Source organism: Chiloscyllium plagiosum, unplaced genomic scaffold, assembly GCF_037043375.1.
Source record: "Chiloscyllium plagiosum isolate Xiang-an unplaced genomic scaffold, Cpla_swu_hap1 HiC_scaffold_17, whole genome shotgun sequence".
In the NCBI taxonomy this organism is placed as follows: Eukaryota; Metazoa; Chordata; class Chondrichthyes; order Orectolobiformes; family Hemiscylliidae; genus Chiloscyllium; species Chiloscyllium plagiosum.
The window spans coordinates 74,247,444-74,269,353 of NW_028270155.1; the positions used below are offsets into that span (position 1 = coordinate 74,247,444).

At 45.4% G+C, this 21,910-nt stretch overlaps 1 protein-coding gene across 9 annotated transcripts in view; it reads left to right on the forward strand.

Moving 5' to 3' along the window:
- st3gal2 (ST3 beta-galactoside alpha-2,3-sialyltransferase 2) overlaps positions 1–15,939 on the forward strand; it is a 340,428-nt gene extending 324,489 nt beyond the window's left edge. For all 9 annotated transcript variants that reach the window (XM_087996080.1, XM_087996082.1, XM_087996078.1 and 6 more), the window contains 2 exons: positions 3,136–3,255; positions 14,313–15,939. In XM_087996080.1, coding sequence (XP_087852206.1) covers positions 3,136–3,255; positions 14,313–14,486 — 294 coding nt within the window. In that variant the 3' untranslated portion in view covers positions 14,487–15,939. The remainder of the gene's footprint in view (positions 1–3,135; positions 3,256–14,312) is intronic.
- Positions 15,940–21,910: the final 5,971 nt, after the last annotated feature.

A 21,910-nucleotide genomic window follows, 5' to 3' on the forward strand; every position in this document is an offset into this window, starting at 1 on the left:
GGATACCCAGATTGCAGAGTGCAGTAGAGCAACAGAAGTCCCTGGGATCCACCGATTCCTTAAGAAAGCAGTACAGATTAATGGCTAAAAATACAGACAGAGTACTTTTATAAGGCAAGTCATTGAACATAGCGAGCAACAAGGTTGTGTCAAACACAAATTAGACCACAGCTAGAGTACTGCCTGTAACTCCAGTCACCACATTACTGGAAGGACCTGGTTGAAAGAGAAAAGTTACAGAGGAAATTTACAAATCTCTGGCCTGGTCTGGAAACTTAGAGACATGAGGAAAGATTGGACAGGTTGGAGTTGTTTTCTTTGGGACAGAGGTGGCTGAGAAGAGATTTAACTGAGATGTATGAAGTTAATAGGTCTAAGTAGAATGGAGAGGAAGAATTTATTTCTGTTTGCAGAAGCCAGTTACAGAGCCTCAGATTTCATGTTCTTGGCAGAAGGATTAGATAAAAGGCTGAGGAGAAATATTTTCACCCAGAGTGCAGTGGAGCCCTGGAACTCTCTGCCTGAGAAAGTGGAAATGCAATTGAGAAACGTGAAACAAAAAGGCTGTGTACTAAGAGGGGGAAAGAGGGATTAGGCAGTAGCATTGACAAGATGGGCTGAACGGTCTCCTTGCATGTCTTAAATTTCCAATGATTCTAACCTGACTCAGCAGTAATGGTTAAGTCTGTGTTTGAATTTCGATGTATTCGAGTTTCAGCCAATTAGCATTTTGGGGCACAGTCTACAAAGTGAAGAATATACTAATGGAATAAATAAATCTATTTGTTTTATAAAGTTTGATCGGCTCCTATTCCTTATCTTGGAGGTCCAGCATGGAATGTGTGGAACAATTTCATCAATCAAAGGGAAGCTCCTGATCTTTTTAAAGTATTTCCAGGGAAGGCTTTTTTCCTCTGGCAGCCCTTGAGCATCTTGCGCTTTGATTTTCATACAATTAGACTGACCCAGATTTAAACAGAGATTTCCAAAGTCAAAAGGACATTATTAACTCACTGAACCATCCTGTGCCCTGGCCAATGTCATTTTACCATTGGGTGCTAAACTGCTAACGGAGTAACTCATCCACACTGCCCAACAGCGTAGGAGAGTAGAATATAGCCATTGAGCCCATTGAGAATGCTCCACTATTATGTACAATAGAGGCTCATCAGACACTTCAAGGTCTTTTACTCATGCTGCCACCATAATCCTTTACACCACAAATCATAAATATCTAATTTAACCATGCTCAAAGTCTGAGCTTCACACAGCCCTCTGGGATAATGAACTCCCTCTGCTTAAAAACAATTTCTCCACATCTCAGACCTAAGTGGTTTCCCCCTTATTTTTAAGTTGTTGCCCCGATGCTAGGCTCCCCAAGCTGGAGAGACACCTCAGCTGCAACCATTCAGTCTATCCTTGTAAAACCATTTTGCAGGTTTCAGTGAGATCGCCTGCCATTCCTCAAGACTCTGGATACCAGCCCAGTTTACCTAATCTCCCTTCATAGGTCAGTCCCACCATCTTGGGAACAAGTTTCGTGAACTTTAGTTGCATTCTGTCTGTGGCAATAATACGCTTCCTCAGATAAGGAGACCAGTACTGCGCACACGGTACTCCAGGTGCCCTTTAACTCAGCTCCTACATAATTGAAGCAACATTTCATGACTCAAACCCTCTTGCAATAAAGGCTTAAATTCTGTTAGTCTCCTAAAGAGCTTGCTGCTCTGGCATGTTAGCTTTCAGTGAGTTATCGACAAAGATCCAGGTCTGTTTGTACATCGACACTTTCCAACCTCTTACCATTTATTAGATCCACTGTACATCTGTTTCTCCAATCAAAAAGGATAAGTTCACATTTTTCCACATTGTATTCCATCGGCTGCATTCTTACCTATTCACTAGCCGTGTCCAAACCGTCCTGAAAATGCCTTACACCTTCCTTGGAACACACATTCCTGACTGGCTTTGAATCATCTGCAGACGTGTCGATCCATAATGCAAGTTTAATGCCAAAGCGACAAGTGGAAAATCAACCTTATTTTACCTTAGTCCCAACTCAGTGAGAGCGCCTAGACGGCACCAATCTGAATTTCCCTACTCCCTTCACAAATCAAGATCCTAGCAACCTCTCTGAAAAAGTCCCTATTTGCTGTAGGCCCACCAGCTGTAAAAACTGAGGTGAACACGTCAAAACTTATTTCATATAGGCCTAGCACAGAGAAAACTTTCAGCACTTTATCTTCGGCTGCCTTGAAATTCTGCTGTTCTTGATGTTAATGACCTGTGTTTAATTCTCTGTTGTACCACTACTTCCCAATACGAGAAGATCATTAGTAAATGGCTTAGTGAATCCCAACAGTCTGAAGATTAGGTTTTATGGGGAGGCAATGGCGTGGTGATGTTATCACTGGACTATTAATCAAGCGACCCAGGGACCTGGGTTCAAATCCTGCCATGGCAGATGGTAGAATTTGAATTCAATAAAAAAATCTGGAATCAAACAATTACTAGGCATGGGCAATAAATGCTAGCCTAGCCAGTGATACCCACATCTAGTGAATGAATAAAAACCACATATGATAAAACTACTGTGAAGTGCACTGCTCAGTGTAACACAAAGCTGTTTAAAACAATGATTCATCCCCAGTTTGAAGCCGAATTCAGTATGTAGCAGTTTGGCCTCCGCACCAGCCAGTCCTGGGTTTAAAGCTGGCTAGGATTCATAGAATCATGCAGCACTGATGAGGCCCTTCAACCCGCTGAGTCAGTTCCGCAAGGAGTGCACTGAATCTACACTGGTCCTACTTTCCCAAAGCTATCAAGTGCTCATGCAAATACTTTTTAAAGTTTGAGAGGTTACCAGCCTTAACTACGTTCTTAGGCAGTGCATTCCATATACTCACCCTCTGGGTGAAAAAATGTCATTGGTGATGCAGGATGTAAGTGGTGTGCCTGTGTGACCACCAGCTGAGGGCAGCACTGGGTTCATGCATGACACTGTCTGGATGAGTACATAGAGTGATCTGGTATTAAACTGGTTAAATATTGTTGTTTAAGGTCTGACCTTTAACCTTTGTTAATTAAACTGGTTAAAGACAGTGGTTTAAAGTCTGACCCCTAATCTACACTCAGGTACAAATCTACAACCCAGCATTCTTCAAGTATATCCATGACAAGTGGACAGAGCATCATGGGAGATATCCATCAACGGGAATGCTGGTCCTGTTTTTTGCTCTCCACATCTGTGATGAGGTAAGAGCCACAGCCTGAGGCAGGAACAATACTTTCAATTAAAAGGCCAAGTTGAAGAGTCAAAGGCACGACAAAAATGGATGCTGGCAGAGAGAGAGGACAACTTTAATCATTCTCTTTACTACATGCTGTCACTCATTAACTGCATGGCTCACGCCTCTGAATAGTACTGAATGGAGATGTGTAAAACTAATTATGTTGAGAAATTGACATGAGATCGTGATAAAGTGGATTTTAAAAAGACTGGAGATTGGTCAAAGAAGGAAAAGCTGAGGCAGGTAGGAAGCTCCATGGTCCGAAGACTTGGGAAGAATTAAAGGTGGAGGGATGGGTCTGTAAGTTAAAGAATAGAGTTCTGTTAGAGTCTTCAAAGAAAAGTGGCTCATAGAATAGATGTTGCTTGATTTTAAATTTCCAAAATTCCCCAGATTTGGGAAAGATCCCATTTGATAAGAATATAATGAAAGTAACTCCTTTATTCAAAAGGGCAGGAGTCAGAAAGCAGGAAACTACAGGCCAGTTAGCTTAACAGCTGTCAGAAGGAATTTTCCTAAGAAAGCATTAATAAATAAATATAGCTGGGCACTTAGATCCATTCAAGGTAATCAGGCAAGATCATAGAATTCCAATAGTGTGGAAGCACGCCATTTGGCCCACTGAGTTCACAGCAACCCTCCAAAGAGCATCCCACCCAGACCCTGTAATCCTGCATTTCCCATGGCTAATCCAGCTAGCCTGCACACTACAGGACAATTTAGCATGGCAAATCCACCTGACCTGCACATCTTTGGCCTGTGGGAGGAAACCAGAGCATCCGGAGGAAACCTGCGCAGACACGGAGGAAGTGCATACTCCACACAGACAGTCGACTGAGGTTGGAATCGAACCCACTTCCCTGGTACTGTGTGGCATCAGTGCTAACCACTAAGCCACTGTGTTATAGAGATGTACAGCATGGAAACAGACCCTTCGGTCCAACCTGTCCATGCTGATCAGATTCCCAACCCAATCTCATTCCATCTGCCAGCACCTGGCCCATGTCCCTCCAAACGCTTCCTGTTCATATACCCATCCAGATGCCTTTTAAATGTTGCAATTGTACCAGCCTCCACCATTTCCTCTGGCAGCCCATTCCACACATGTACCACCCTCTGCATGAAAAGGTTGGCCCTTACGTCTCTTTTATACCTTTATCCTCTCACCCTAAACCTATGCCCTCTGGTTCTGGACTCCACGACCGAGGAAAAAGACCTTGTCTATTTACCCTATCCATGCTCCTCATGATTTTATAAAGTCACCCCTCAGCCTCTGAAGCTCCAGGGAAAACAGCCCCAGCCTGTTCAGCCTCTCCCTGTAGCTCAGATCCTCCATTCCTGGCAACATCCTTGTAAATCTTTTCTGACCCCTTTCAAGTTTCACAACGTTCTTCTGATAGGAAGGAGACCAGAACTGCATGCAATATTCCACAAGTGGCCTAACCAATGTCCTGTACAGCCGCAACATGACCTCCCAACCCCTGTACTCAATACTCTGACCAATAAAGGAATGATTCGGAGATGCCGGTATTGGACTGGGGTGTACAAAGTTAAAAATCATACAACACCAGGTTATAGTCCAACAGGTTTAATTGGAAGCACTAGCTTTCGGAGCGACGCTCCTTCATCAGTTGATTGACAATCACCTGATGAAGGAGCGTCACTCCGAAAGCTAGTGTGCTTCCAATTAAACCTGTTGGACTATAACCTGGTGTTGTGTGATTTTTAACAAAAAAGGAAAGCATACCAAATGCCTTCTTCACTATCCTATCTACCTGCAACTCCACTTTCAAGGAGCTATGAACCTGCACTCCAAGGTCTCTTTGTTCAGCAACACACCCTAGGACCTTACTGTTAAGTTTATAATGCTTGCTAAGATTTGCTTTTCCAAAACACAGCACCTCGCATTTATTTAAATTAATCTCCATTTGCCACTCCTCAGCCCATTGGCCCATCTGATCAAGATCCTGTTGTAATCCGAGGTAACCTTCTTCACTGTCCACTACACCTCCAATTTTGGTGTCATCTGCAAACATACTAACTATACCTGTTTTGCTCACATCCAAATCATTTATATAAATGACAAAAAGTAGAGGACCCAGCACTGATCCTTGTGGCACTCCACTGGTCACAGGCCTCCAGTCTGAAAACCATCCCTCCACCACCACCCTCTGTCTTCTACCTTTGAGCCAGTTCTGTATCCAAATGGCTAGTTCTCCCTGTATTCAATAAGATCTAACCTTGCTAACCAGTCTCCCATGGGGAACCTTGTCAAACACCTTACTGAAGTTCATATAGATCACATCTACTGCTCTGCCCTCATCAATCCTCTTTGTTACTTCTTCAAAAAACTCAATCAAGTTTGTGAGACATGATTTCCCATTCACAAAGCCATCTTGACTATCCCTGAACAGTCCTTGCCTTTTCACATACATGTAAATCCCGTCCCTCAGGATTCCCTCCAACAACTTGCACACCACTGACGTCAAGTTCACAGGTCGATAATTCCCTGGCTTGTTCTTACCATCTTTCTTATATAGTGGCACCACATTAGCCAACCTCCAGTCTTCCGGCACCTCACCTGTGACTATCAATGATACAAATATCTCAGCAAGAGGCTCAGCAATCACTTCCTTAGCTTCCCACAGAGTTCTTGGGTATTCCTGATCAAATCCTAGGGATTTATCCATTTTTATGCATTTCAAGACATCCAACACTTCCTCTTCTGTAATATAGACATTTTTCAAGATGTCACCATCTATTTCCCTATCATCCTTATTTTCCATGTTCTTTTCCATAGTAAACACCGATGCAAAATACTCTTTTATTATCTGCCCCATCGCCTGCGGCTCCACACAAAGGCTACCTTGCTGATCTTTGAGGGGCCCTATTCTCTCCCGAGTTACCCTTTTGTCCTTAATGTATTTGTAAAAACCATTTGGACTCTCCTTACGTCAGTTTGCCAAAGCTATCTCATGTCCCCGTTTTGCCCTCCTGATTTCCCTCTTAAGTATACTCCTACTGCCTTTATACTCTTCTAAGGATTCACTCGATCTATCCTGTCTATACCTGAAATATGCTTCCTTCTTTTTCTTAACCAAAACCTCGATTTCTTTAGTCATCCAGCATTCCCTATGCCTACCAGCCTTTCCTTTCACACTAACAGGAATATACAGTGGGCGGCATGGGTTCAATTCCCACCTCAGGCAACTGACTGTGTGGGGTTTGCACATTCTCCCCGTGTCTGCGTGGGTTTCCTCCGGGTGCTCCGGTTTCTTCCTACAGTCCAAAAATGTGCAAGTTAGGTGATTTGGCCATGCTAAATTGCCCATAGTGTTAGGTGTAGGGGAATGGGTCTGGGTGGGTTGCTCTTCGGAGGGTCGGTGTGGACTTGTTGGGTCGAAGGGCCTGTTTCCACACGGTAAGTAATCGAATCTAATCTAATACTGTCTCTGGACTCTCGTTATCTCATTTCTGAAGCCTTCCCATTTTCCAGCCATCCCTTTACCTGCGAACATCAACACAATCAGCTTTTGAAAGTTCTTGCTTAATACCATCAAAATTAGCCTTTCTCCAATTTAGAACTTCAACTTTTAGATCTGGTCTATCCTTTTCCATCACTAGCCCCAAAGTGCTTCACCACTGACACCTCAGTTACCTGCCCTGCCTTATTTCCCAAGAGTAGGTCAAGTTTTGCACCTTCTCTAGTACATACATCCACATACTGAATCAGAAAATTTTCTTGTACACACTTAACAAATTCCTGTCCATCTAAACCCTTAACACTATGGCAGTCACAATCTATGTTTGGAAAGTTAAAATCTCCTATCATAACCACTGTATTATTCTTACAGATAACTGAGATCTCCTTACAAATTTGTTCCTGAATTTCCCTCTGACTTTTAGGGGGTCTACAATACAATCCCAATAAGGTGATCATCCCTTTCTTATTTCTCAGTTCACCCTGGACATATTTCCAGGAATATCTCCCTCACTACAGCTGTAATGCTATCTCTTATCAAAAACAACACTCCCCTCCTTTCTTGCCCCCCTTTTCTATCCTTCCCATAGCATTTGTATCCTGGAACATTAAACTGCCAGTCCTGTCCATCTCTGAGCCATGTTTCTGTAATTGCTATAATATCCCAGTCCTATGTTCCTAACCATGCCCTGAGTTCATCTGCCTTCCCTGTTAAGCCTCTTTTGTTGAAATAAATGCAGTTTAATGTATAAGTCCTACGTTCTTCTCTGCATTGTCCCTGCCTGCCCTGTTTGACTTTCTTCTTTTATCAACTGTGCCAGTCTCAGATTGATTTCTTTCCTCTCTACCTCCCTGGATCCCACCCCCCCCACCGTACTAGTTTAAATCCTTCCGAGCAGCTCTAGCAAATTTCCCTGCCAGTATATTAGTCCCGTTCCATTTAGGTGCAATCCATCCTTCTTGTACAGGTCACTTCTAACCTAGAAAAGATTTCAATGATCCAAAAATGTGAATCCTTCTCCTATACACCAGCTCCTCAGCCACGCATTCATCTGCTCTATCCTCCTATTCCTACCCTCACTAGCTCATAGCACCAGGAGTAATCCAGATATTACTACTCTCGAGGACCTCCTTTTTAAATTCCTGCCTAACTCTCTAATCTTCCTTCAGAACCTCAACCTTTTCCCTTCCTATATCATTGGTTCCAATGTGTACAGTGACCCCCTGCTGGCCCCTCTCCCCCGTGAGGACATTCTGCACCCTCTCTGAGACATCCTTGATCCTGGCACCAGGGAGACAACACACCATTTTTCGCTGCTGGTCGCAGAAACGTCTGTCTGTGCCTTGGACTAGAGAGTCCCCTAACACAATCAATCTCTTGGAACCCAATCTACCCTTCATTGCTTTAGAGCCGATCTCAATACCAGAAGCTTGGCTGTCCATGCTACATTCCCCTGAGAATCTATCACCACCTACATTTTCCAAAACAGCATACTTGTTTTAAATGGGGATAGCCACAGAAGACTCCTGCACTACCTGCCTACCTCTCTTACCTTCCCTGGAGTTAACCCATCTCTGTGACTGTATCTGCGACTTCTTTCCCTTCCTGTAACTGCCTTTCACCACACCTGTTGCTCTTGTAAACTCCTCATTGTCTCTAACTGTCACTCCAACTGTTCCATTCGATCTAATAGGATTCGCAACCAATGCCATTTATTGGAGATATAATCCTCAGTAACACGTAAACTCTCCCTAAATTCAAAACTCAGACAAGAAGGGCATATCACTCTATTCAGGGCTATTTTTGCTTTCTCCAATCTGCAGATCCAGAAAATAGCACCATCTTATTCCTCTACAAAACACTGCTCCAGGCTAACTTAATACTTACCGCTTTTATTTTCTCTCTCTCTCCCTCTCTCCCCCATCTGTCTGCCTGCCTGTCTCTCTCTCTCCTGCACAGACCATGTACTGCCTTTGTCTGTTGCTTTCCCTTTGATAAGTGCTGTTGTTTTGACTCCAAAGTTCCAAAACAATGTAACAGAATATAAAATACTAATTGCTGCTCCTGGAATTCGAACAAATCACCTCCAATACCTCAAAAATGGAGCAGCCTGTTAAAGCAAAAATTTTTCCCGCCCTCTATCTTGGATTACCCAGAATCCTCATCCAAAGTCAATGTGGTCCTGTGAATGGAAGATCATGTTTAACTCATCAATGGATTTCTTTGAGGAAGGAGCATGTATTACCGTGGATAAAAAGGAAATAATAGATTAACTTTATTTAGATTTCCAGGAGACATTTGCTGAAGTGCCAAATGAAACGTTACTGTGGAAAGTAAATGCTCAGGGTGTAGGGATGACGTGTTGCCATAAATAGAAGATTGAATGACTAACAGGAAGCACAGAATAAGCATATATGAGTCTTTTTCCCATTGGCAAAATGTGACGAGTGATGTGCCACAGACCTCAACTATTTACAATTTATACAAGTGAAGGGATGGAAGGCATGGTTGTCATATTTGCAGGTGACACAAGATAAATAGGAAAGTAAGACATGAAGAGGACATAAGGTAGCTACACAAAGATGCAGAGTGGTTTAATGAGTGATCAAAGACCTGGCAAATGGAGTACAGTGTAGGAAAATGCGAAACTGTCCATTTTGGCAAGAAGAGTTAAAAATAAATTTATTACCTCAGTGGCGAGAGACTTTAGACCTCTGTAATACAAAGAGATCTGGGTTTCTTCATTCAAGAATTATAAAATGATAGTTTGCAGAGACAGCAGTTAATAGAATATTGTCAGCTATTTTGATGAGAAGTGAATATGAAAGGAGGAAGGTTATGCTTTAATAATACAGAGCATTGGTAAGACCACATCTGAGGGTACTGTGCAAATATCGATCTCCTTATTTAAGGAAGGGTATAGATCCATTGGAAGCAGTGCAGAGAAGGTTTACCAGACTAATCCTTACAATAGGTAACTTGTCATTTGAGGACAAGTTGGACAGGCACGGCTTGTATCCGCAGGAGTTTAAAAGAGTATTGATTGAAACATAGAAGATTTTGAGGGGTCTTGGCAGGGTAAATGTCATTGAGTCATACAGCATGGAGACAGGCCCTCCAACCCAACTTGTCCATGCCGATCAGGTTTCTTAAACTGAGCTGGTTCCATTTGCCTGAATTTGGTCCATAGTCCCTCTAGACCTATTCACAGAAACGATGTTGTCACTTATGGGAGAATCTAGAACTAGGGATCTAGCTGAGACTTGTCCCACTTAAAACACTGATAAGGTGAAATGTTTTCTGTCAGCGGGTCATAGTACTTTGGGACTGTCTCCCTGGGAATGTAATTGGGCGGCACGGTGGCACAGTGGTTAGCACTGCTGCCTCACAGCGCCTGAGACCCGGGTTCAATTCCCGCCTCAGGCGACTGACTGTGTGGAGTTTGCACGTTCTCCCCGTGTCTGCGTGGGTTTCCTCCGGGTGCTCCGGTTTCCTCCCACAGTCCAAAAGATGTGCAGGATCAGGTGAATTGGCCATGCTAAATTGCCCGTAGTGTTAGGTAAGGGGTAAATGTAGGGGTATGGGTGGGTTTCGCTTCGGCGGGTCGGTGTGGACTTGTTGGGCCGAAGGGCCTGTTTCCACACTGTAATGTAATCTAATCTAATGTAATGGAAAGAAAGTCTTTGGACATCTTTAAGACAGGTTGATAGGTTCTTGCTAAGCAAAGGGGTGAATGTTTTTCAGGTGAAACGTGAATTTTAGGTTACAATGGCTTACTGCTGCTCTGGAAACCAAACACAGAAATGGGCCTTTGACTTGATCTATAGTTTAAAAGCTGAGAAGTGTCAGGCTGCAGGGCCAGAAAGTGATCCTCCCATGGGCTATGGCATTTGGAAGCCCTGCAGCAGCCTCTGGGCTCCAGTGCCTGCCAAAGGCATCATGGAGACTGTGCTAATAAGCTGAAGCCTGAAATACAAGCAGGTTTGGGTCACATAAGGAAGATCTTTGTTAGAGTTATAGAGATGTATAGCATGGAAACAGACCCTTTGGTCCAACTTGTCCAAGCCGACCAGATATCCCAACCCAATCTGGTCCCACCTGCCAGCACCCGGCCCATATCCCTCCAAACCCTTCCTATTCATATACCCATCCAGGTGCCCTTTTAAATGTTGCCATTGTACCAGCTACCACCACTTCCTCTGGCAGCTCATTCCATAGACGTACCACCCTCTGCCCCTTAGGTCTCTTCTATATCTTTCCCCTCTCACCCTAACCATCTAATGGTTATTTTATCACATTCATGTGGAGTTGCAGGGTGGTGAAGATGGCATTTGGCACGCTTGCCTTCATTGGTAAGAGCACTGCGTATAGGAGTTGGGACGTCATGGTGCAGCTCTACAGGACATTGCTGAGGCCACTTTTGGAAAACTGCATACAATTCTGATCTCACTTCTGTAGGAAGGATGTTGTTAAACTTGAGAAAGTTTGCAGAAAAGATTTGCAAGGATGTACCAGATCTGGAGGATCTGAGTTAAAGGGAGAGGCTGAATAGGCTGGGGCTTTTCTCCCTGGAGTGTCAGAGACTGAGGGATGATCTTATAGAGTTTATAGAATCATGAGGAGCATGAGGAACAGTCATGGCCTTTTCCTGAGGGTAGGTGAGTCCAAAACTAGAGGGCATAGGTTTAAGATGAGAGGGGAGAGATTCAAAAAGAGGTAACGTTTTCATTACTAGGGTGGTGCATGTATGGAATGAGCTGCCAGAGGATGTGGTGGAGATTGGTACAATTACAACATTAAAAGGCATTTAGGTGGGTACGTGAATAGGAAGGGTTTAGAGAGACATGGGCCAAATGGCTGGCAAATGAGACTATGCCAGATCGGGATGTGTGGTCAGCATAGATGGGTTGGCCTAAGAATCTGTTTCCATGTTGTATGAGTACGTGTTCACCACTAATAATTCATTTTTTTATTGACATTTTCTGTGTAACTCTTTCTATCTGTTAATATTGTTGATCAGCACAATTTCCACATGCACGGACAGATTTGCACTGTATGTCTGATCTCAGGTGATAATTAGCATAACAATATAATTGCCGCAACTCGGTCTCTGTGTCGGGCCTATGTATTTATAACAGGTGTAGATATAAACAAAGACTCCAAAGGGAAGTCTGTTTCAAAAAGAGTTGTTGACCCCATGCCTTACAATGAATAAAACATAGTGCCCGATAACCATGTCATGGTAGCAATTCCAGTTGATCGGTTTCACCAACAAATGTACAACATGGGCAGTCTATTAATGTGTGCACCATTTAACAGGAACAGATTGGATCCTGCCTAGAAATAGCACACAAAACCATGTTGTGTTAGTGCGAATAAGCTCCCACCCTGCAGGAGAATTCAGCAGAATCTGATTGTTCTTTTAGCCCATGTGTATTGATCTCTAATCCCACAAATATTATAGTTGACCTGTTAAGGCCGTTTAGACTCTCATCTAGAATGACCAAGTCAGTAATGCAAATTTATCTTATTTTGCTAAGTCTGTCTTATAGTGTAAGAATAGATAAATTCTGGATGGACAGAGACACCAAAGCACAGAATCGTTACTGTTAAAAGCAGATCTAGCATTTAAAGGGATAGCGACCACTTCCATCACACATAACACGACAGTGGGTCCAAAGTGGTAGGGGGCGTGGAATGCCCTGCCTGCAACAGTAGTAGACCCGCCAACATTAAGGGCATTTAAATGGTCATTGTATAAATATATGGATGATAATGGAAAAGTGTAGATTACATGGACTTCAGATGGGCTTCACAGGTCAGCACAACATCGAGTGCCGAAGGGCCTGCACTGCGCTGTAATGTTCTTTGTTCTATGATATGATCCTGAGACCTACGGATCTGGAAGAGGTTGAATTTCATCAAACATGGTTCTCCCACTTTCACAAAGAAGAACCCAAGTTCCTTACCCACCCTGACTGTTCGTCCTGGCTTATTCAAGTGGGATTGGATAGTATGCAGACAGTTAACATAGAAACGTAGAACAGTACAACATAAGAACAGGCCCTTCAGTTCACCATGCCCATCCCAGCCACGATGCTATTCTAAACTAATCCCATGTGCCTACACGCTGCATAGGCCTTTATTCTCTGCCTGTTCATGTGCCTGACTAAATGCCTCTTAAACGTTGCTATTATATCTGCTTCTATCACCCTCTCTGGCAGCATGTTCCAGGCACCTACCACCCTCTTTGTGAAAATACCTGCCTCACACATCTCCTTTAGATTCCCACCTCTCACCTTAAACCTATGGCCCTAATATTTGACATTTCCACCTTGGGAAAAAGACTCTGATTATCCAGCCTATCCACATCCTCATAATTTTATAAACTTCCATCAGGTCGCCCCTCAGCCTCCAACATTCCAGCAAAAGCAATCCAAGTTTGTCCAACCTCTCCTTATAGCTAATACACTGCAATCCAGGTAACATCCTGGTAAAACACTTTTTGCTTCTTCTCCAAAGCTCCACATCCTCCCTATAGTGAGATAATCAGAACTGCACACAATACTCCGAATGTGGCTCAACTAAAATCTTATACAGCTGCAAATGACTTGTCAACTTTTATAGCCAATGTCTCGAACATTGAAGGCAAGCATGCCTATGACCTTCTTTACCACTTTATCCACTTGTGTTGCCACTTTCAGGGAGCTATGGACTTGCAACCCAAGATCTCTTCGTATATCAATGCTGCTAAGGGCCCTGCCATTTGTTGTATACTTTCGTCTTGCATTTGAATGCCCAAAATCACCTCACACTTATCCAAATTAAACTCCATCTGTAATTTCTCCGTTCAGCTTTCCGACTGATTTATATCCTGCTCTATTCTCTGATAACCTTCCTCACTACCTACAACTCCACCAATTTTTGTGACATCTACAAACTTACTTATCAGACCACCTGCATTTTCATTCAGACCATTGATATATATTACAAACGATAGAGGACCTCCGGTCAACGCCCCCCCCCCCCATGGCCAAGCCAATTTTGTGTCTAACTTACTGACCTACCATGGATCCATATGACTTAATCTTCTGGATCAGCCTACCCTGTGCGACCTCATCAAAAGCTTTAACAAAGTCCACGTAGACAGCATCTACAGCCCTATCCTCGTCAATCATTCCTATCACTTCCTCAAAAAGCTCAATCAACTTTATGAGAAACGATCTCCCCCACACAAAGCCAAGCTAACCCCATCCCTAATAAATCCAATCTTTTCCAAATGCAAGTAAATCCTGTCCCTGAGAATCTTCTCCAATAATTTCAGTGTCATTGATGCAAGGTTCATTGGCCTATAATTTTCTACATCATTTCTATTACCCTTCTTAAACAAAAGATCAACATTGGCTATTCTCCAGTCTTCTCGGACATCACCTGTGACAGAGATTGGTTGGGTAGGTTGGAGAGATTCCTTGAGGTTCTAGGGGTTAAAAATCAAATGGGGTAAGGACTATATTGATTCCTTTTGCATTTTCTTCCACAGGTGAATGTGTATGGATTTGGTGCTGATAGCAGAGGGAATTGGCACCACTACTGGGAGAACAACAGATATGCTGGAGAATTTCGAAAGACTGGAGTGCACGATGCAGATTTTGAGGCAAAGATAATAAATTTACTCGAAGAAGCTGGAAAAATCAAAGTTTTCCGAGGAAACTGAAGAAAAAAAGCCTAATTATGCAGTTGAATTTTAGTTTTAAAAGAGAAGGGGGTATGGACTTCACAACAACTTGCCTGTTTCTTCTCGCCACGTGGAGATGTGACAGAATTACCCCGTAATTACATAACGGACATTTTTAAAAAATCAAAATCAAGCAGAATTCTGGAATAGAAAAGACAGAACAGCTGCTAATTTAGTATTATCTTCAAACCTTCACCAAATCATTTCATTGGATCATTCCAAGATGGCTGACCAGCACCCTGGTGGCTGATGGGTAGATAGCTCAACTCACATTGGGCAAATTTAGATTTTTCCAAGGACAATTTTAATATTTGAATTGTGGAGTCAAGTCAGGAACGTATGCGATGACTATATTACCCACATATAGGGTAATGATAGGGTCTGGGGATAAAGGGGAAGGTATGCATGTTTTGAAGAGAGTTCTGTCTTTTGGTTAACCTGCTGTTGGAATTGTTTCATCAGAAAGTTACTGAAGCCACTTTTTACTGAGATTCAGACAAGTGGAGCTTGTCACTTGGAGGCAAGACCAGTGTGCGTTAGAATGCAACCAGAAGCAAACCAGTTTGAGTCTCATTTGTTAAGGAAACGTGTGATACCAGATTCATCTGCTCGGAGTTTGGTGTCTAAGAGGGGATAGACGTTTAGAAAACAGCACTGCAGAGAGACGAGGTGCAAGTCTATTTTAACATTGTTTTCCCAGGATCCCTTAACCATAATGATGCCATCTTGGTTGTTACCTAGTAACCCTCTAATATACAGTTCCAGAAATGGAATTTTTATATTATGTTTACTTTCCTGTGACTTTGGGTTAGCGTTAAGTTTGAGGCTTGATTTCTGCCTCCACAAGATTTGCAACATAACAAAAGATCTGAGCCCAGCGACACAAGCCTCACAGTAGTAATTGGAGATTGATGCAGAGAGTCCTGGCTGTAGACAGGTCCCAAGAGCTGGAGAGCTGATTGGCAGCTTCCTTTAGTAACACTGGGAGCAACACGGTCCGTGAGGGCTGAGGCATACACCTGCCTGTAAAATGCTTCTATCAATTGCAGGCAGTGGCCCTGAGATTCGCAATCTGAAAATCGGGGGCCACCCAAAAAGGACAAAGATCCATAAGACTGAACCCCATCCCCTGTTCCTCTTTGCAGATGTGACTCAGACAGAGCAAAGGGTACACGTGGAGGGAGCATTATCTCCAACCCAAATATTGAACTTTCCAGTCAGACATATGAAAAGCAGGTAGAACATTACCGTCTCCAAAGCACAAGGAAAGCAGTATTATAGCTGTCACATAGGCTTCCTGTGTCTCTTTAAAAAATCAAACATTAAGGAACTACTGTAGAATTTTTATTTGTTTTCCCCATTGAATAATAAAACACAAAATCCATTCTTCCTCGATTACTAACTTGAAGAAGCAATGGCAGACAAAAACAAATTGAAGTCTTTCTTTGTGTCTGTTGTATTTTGATACTTTAGCTCTGTTATCCTTGAATCTGTCACATCCCTTTTAACTGGAAAAGGGATCCCCTGTGATAATGGCTGTGACTCAGAAGTTGTTGAGAGAGCCCCACCCCCCCCCCCCCCATCACCAAACCATCATATCCCAGATCATACACAACCTCATCACCTCAGGAGATCTCCCACCCACAGCTTCCAACCTCATAGTCCGGGAACCCCGCACCGCCTTCCCAAGATCCATAAGCCTGACCACCCTGGCCGACCCATTGTCTCAGCCTGCTCCTGCCCCAGCGAACTCACCTCCACCTACCTCAGTACTATCCTATCCCCTCCCAATCGAGGAACTCCCAACATACGTTCAAGATACCACCCATGTCCTCCAAGACTTCCGTATCCCCGGCCCCCAATGCCTCATCTTCACCATGGACATCCAATCCCTCTACACCTCCATCCGCCATGACCAGGGCCTCCAAGCCCTCTGTTCCTTCCTTTCCCGACGTCCCCAACAGTACCCTTCCACTGACACTCAATCATTAGGCTGAACTGGTCCTCACCTGTAACAATTTCTCCTTCGAATCCTCCCACTTCCTCCAGACGAAAGGGGTAGCCATGGGCACCTACATAGGCCCCAGCTATGCCTGTCTCTTTGTCGGCCACGTAGAACAGTCCATCTTCTGTAATTACGCTGGCACCATTCCCACCTCTTCCTCCGCTACATCGATGACTGCATAGGTGCCATCTTGTGCTCCCGCAAGGAGGTTGAGTAGTTCAGCAACTTCACCAACACATTCCACCCCGACCTTAAATTCACCTGGACCACCTCTGACACCTCCCTCCCCTTCCTGGACCTCTCCATCTCCATCAATGACAACCGACTTGACACTGACAATTTTTACAAACCCACTGACTCCCACAGCTGCCTGGATTACACCTCTTCCCACCCTACCTCCTGCAAAAATGCCATCCCATATTCCCAATTCCTCCGCCTCCGCCGTATCTGCTCCCAGGAGGACCAGTTCCACCACAGAACACACCAGATGGCCTCCTTCTTTAAAGACCGCAATTTCCCTTCCCACGTGGTTGAAGATGCCCTCCAACACATCTCATCCACATCCCGCACCTCCGCGCTCAAACCCCACCCCTCCAACCATAACAAGGACAGAACCCCCCCCCCCCCCCGGTGCTCACCTTCCATCTTACCAACCTTTGCATAAACCACATCATCCGCCAACATTTCCGCCACCTCCAAACGGACCCCACCACCAGAGAAATATTTCCCTCCCCACTCCTTTCTACTTTCCGTAAAGACCATTCCCTCTGTGACTACCTGGTCAGGTCCACACCCCCCAACAACCCACCCTCCCATCCTGGCACCCTCCCCTGCCAATGCAGGAATTGCAAAACTTGCGCCCACACCTCCTCCCTCACCTCCATCCAAGGCCCCAAAGGAGCCTTCTACATCCATCAAAGTTTTACCTGCACATCCACCGATATCATTTATTGTATCTGTTGCTCCCAATGCAGTCTCCTCTACACTGGGGAGACTGGACGCCTCCTAGCAGAGCGCTTTAGGGAACATCTCCGGGATACCTGCACCAATCAACCCCACCACCCTGTGGCCCAACATTTCAACTCCCCCTCCCGCTCTGCCGAGGACATGCAGGTCCTGGGCCACCTTCACCGCTGCTCCCTCACCACCCGACGCCTGGAGGAAGAACGCCTCATCTTCCGCCTTGGGACTGTCCAACCCCAGGGCATCAATGTGGACTTCACCAGTTTCCTCATTTCCCCTCCCCCCCCACCTTACCCCACCTTCCAGCTCAGCACCACCCTCATGAACTGTCCTACCTGCCAATCTCCCTTCCCACCTATCCGCTCCACCCTCATCTCTGACCTATCACCTCCAACCCCACCCCCATCCACCCATTGTACTCTCAGCTACCTTCTCCCCAGCCCCACCCCCCTCCCATTTATCTCGAGGCTTCCTGCCTTCATTCCCGGTGAAGGGCTTTTGCCCGAAACATTGATTTTTCCTGTTCCTCGGATACTGCCTGACCTGCTGTGCTTTTCCAGCACCACTCTAATCTAAACCTCCATGTGACACCAGACTTCAGAAGAAATTTGTCCATCAGTCAGACCTTTTTTTTAATGATTTGATGATTCCCTTGAGCCCAACAAGTTCACACTGACCCTCCAAAGAGTAACCCTCCCAGACCCACTCACCTACATTTACCCCTGACTAATGCAGCAACCCTACGGGCAATCTAGCTGACCTGCACACCTTTGGATTGTGAGAGGAAACCAGCACAGACACGGGAAGAATGTGCAAACTCCATACAGTCAGTCGCCCGAGTCAGGAATCGAACCCGGGTCCCTGATGCTGTGAGGCAGTAGTGCTAACCACTGAGCCACCGTGCTGCCCCTTTCAGTGTCTTTCCTTCATACTGTATGGTGCTGCTGTTGGGCAGCCTGGCTTGGAGCTGTGTTAGTACTGGATAAACAGCAGTAGAGATACCCACAGTTACACATAAGGCGCTCTGGAGGGCACTGCTCGGTCTCGGAATCCATCTCGCAGAGATTGAGGGGGTCAGTGGGGAGGGCTTTGACCAGTCCATTCATGTATGTCCAACCAGAACCAAATATCTATCAATGAACATACAGGCTCAAACACTGGATATATTTAAATATTGATGTTGCAACTGTAGTGGTGGTTTGGATGGTAGTCTTCAACGGTAGTCCTGCACCCTGTCCAGGGTTGTTGGTATTGAATGTGTTCCAACCTCAAAGCATGGCTCCAGGCACTGAGAGCACACTCCAGTACCTCAGTGCTGTAGGCTGGAGCACCTCTCTTCGCAATGCTGCTGTGGGGACACTGTACCTTCAGGGACAGGCGCCCAACTCATGGTTGGACCAGACTGCATCTCAGGACTCCTCGCTTAGTGTTCACTGATGTTGCACCTTCTTTGGGTGCTGTCAGTATTTTGGCCTTCTCCTCCCTTTTTGCATTTTGCCCCCCTCTCAGGCTGAGCCTAAAGGCTCCCAATCCCCTCCTGCTGTGCCTCACTTTTCTAACACCATCACAAAGCAAAGCAGCTCAGTGTCAGCAGCCGTCAGGCATGTGGGCACGTTGCTGTATAGTATTGTGCCATGCCAACCTCACACAAACACCATGTGCTGACTATGTACAGACCAAACGCACTGTATGTACTTTAACCTATGTCTCAAAGTCTGCTCCTCAATCGAGTCGAGGGTGAGAAAGCCTTCTGTTTTGGGGGGAGGGTGTGTCCCAGTATGAGAAGGCAAGGGCAGCAGCTGCTATCCGTCCAGGGGCTTGGACACAGTCAGTCGGACGCTTAGGGGGTCAGGTGCCACTATCAGAACAGTCAGTCCCATAGGGTAACCAGTCCAGGGAGTCACAGGAAGTCAGTCGGGGAGCTGCACAGAGATTAGATAAGGGCCCACTCACTCGTGGCTGTCTTTCCAAATTGAGAGGTTGGGCCATGGCCTGTCCCTGGGGGAGGGAGTAGTTATCAGGGGTGCTGTGGGAGGGGACTGGGATTGGAAGCAGCACTCTGCGATGTGGAAGTTGTGAAGGAGGAGGGTGGAGGAGACGATAGAGGGTGGGAGGTAAAAGGGGAAACGTGGAGGGGGAGGGTGTCACCGACAGCCAGCACCATCCAGATTTCTATGGGGGCTCGGGGTAATTAACACCGGATGCTGTAAAATTGAAATGCTGGTGAAGAAGAGTCAGGTTAAGTGGAAACGTTAGCTGTCGTGTCTCATTCCATGCAGCACCTGAAGTTGTTTCCTTCTGTCCTAATCTAAATCACAATGGGAGCCATAACACCCAGAAAAAAGGAGGGGGGGGAGCGGGGTGGTAAATGTTTCATTCAGTCAGCAGGAGGATGGGGCTGCACTTTTGTCTTTGAGGTGAGGCAGAAGCAGTAAACGACCCCCCCCACCCCGACTCCGGGAGAAAGGCAGCCATGACGACACAACGCTAATTTGTGGAATAAAAGTCCTGTTCCCCCCCACCCCATCTTCACCCACAAGCTCTCTTGACTACATCAAGCAACATTCTGAATCGATCCTGCTCAAGGCTGTGAGGGACAAGCTGTGATCTGGGAGAAAATGAGGACTGCAGATGCTAGAGATCAGAGTCGAGAGTGTGTTGCTGGAAAAGCGCAGCAGGTCAGGCAGCATCCGAGGAACAGGACAATCGACGGTTCGGGCATAAGCCCTTCATCAGGAAAGATCCACCCTCGTGGCTGAAGTAACCATCCCTTTCCAAGTTCCCTCACCCTGCATGTGGTGCATGAACTGCCCAGTTCATCTTAGACCCCCAAACAGTATGTAGCACTCAGGATGGTGAGCCTTCACTCTTGTAGTTGCAGACATTTGCTGACATAGCGGAGGATGAAAAATGACCGTACATTTACAAATGTGATAGCATGTTTACAATGGATGTGCACCTGTGCCACCTATTTTCCTCACATAGCCACCTTCCTTTCCCTTTCACTATGTCTAGGGTATAGTCCCAGGGTTCATAGCTGGGCTGGAGGGAACCTGCCCCCTAGTGGACCTTCAGAGTTTTGGTCAGGTGACCAGGCAGTGTTTGTTCCTAGAGGGCCCAGATGTTTTGAGTTGTGTCCTGCCCAGAAAAAGGTTCAACTTGTGTTTGGCTTGAGGTCCCACAAGACTAAGGGTGACAAGCAGGTGACCATAAAAAATAGGAACAGGAGTAGGCAATTCAGCCCATTGAGCCTGTTCCGCTGTTCAATAGGATCATGACTGATCTGATATTCGTGCATTTTCCCCATAACTCTTGATTCCCCCACTAGTCAAGAATTATCTCAGCCTTAAAGAAGAGCCCTGCAGCCACAGCTCTCTGTGGCAAGGAATTCCAAAGGCTCTCAACCCTCAGAGAGAAGAAATTCCTCTTCATCTCAGTCAAAAAATTGTACCCCTTTATTCTGAGACAGTGCCCTCCAGTCCTAGACTCTCCCATGAGGAGAAACATCCTCTCAGCATTTACCCTGTCAGGCCCCTTAAGAATCTTAAATGGTTCAATGAGACCACCTCTCGTTCTCCTGAACTTCAGTGAGCAGGATCCCAACCTGTTTAACCTGTGCGAGAATCTCTCCGTACCAGGGATTATCCTAGCCCTAGCAAGCCTTCTCTGAACTGCCTCCGGTGAAACAATACCTTTGCTTAAATAAGGGGACCATAACTGCTCACAGTACTCCTGATGTGTGGTCTCACCTGCACCTTGTACACCCAATAAGTCTTCTCTTATACTCCAACCCTCCAAGGACTAAGATTTGAGAGAAGACTGAATGTGGTTCTTCCTTCGGCTGACCATAGTCCTCTCCGTTGGGCAAGGATCCTCTCTTTGTGGGATGGTGAGTGAGTGGGGAGATTAACGTCAGGAATCCCACCACCCTTCTCGGCTTATTCAGCCCTATCATGGGTCACTTCCGACTGGCATGAGGAAAAGGGGGGAATTGAATGAAATGAGAGTACCGCTGTCAGGGTGGCACAGGAGTATTTTTAGCAGTGGGCATGCCATGCCGCCAGGGTGCTATGTTAACTACAGCATCACCACTGTAACTCCTCGCTCAGAATAAGAGAGCACTTTGGGAGCCAGCCAGGGAACTGGTAATTGACTCAAAGCAAGTGTGGGCAATGGGTGACTGGTTAATGGTCATCCCAATGTTTCCTCCAATCAGCAATCACATTACTGACACCTCAGACCTCACTTTATGATAAGAGCTTTGTTTATATTCCCTGTCTCAAATGTGTTTGTTGGATCATGGGAGGGCCGCAGGCAATGAGTGGGGTTTTTGCCACCTGGACAGGACTGCTCTGCATTGTGTTTAATTCAACTTGTCCTTAGTCTCTGTATTGACCTTGGACAGTCAGCACTATCAAATAGTTTCTAGAGTTAG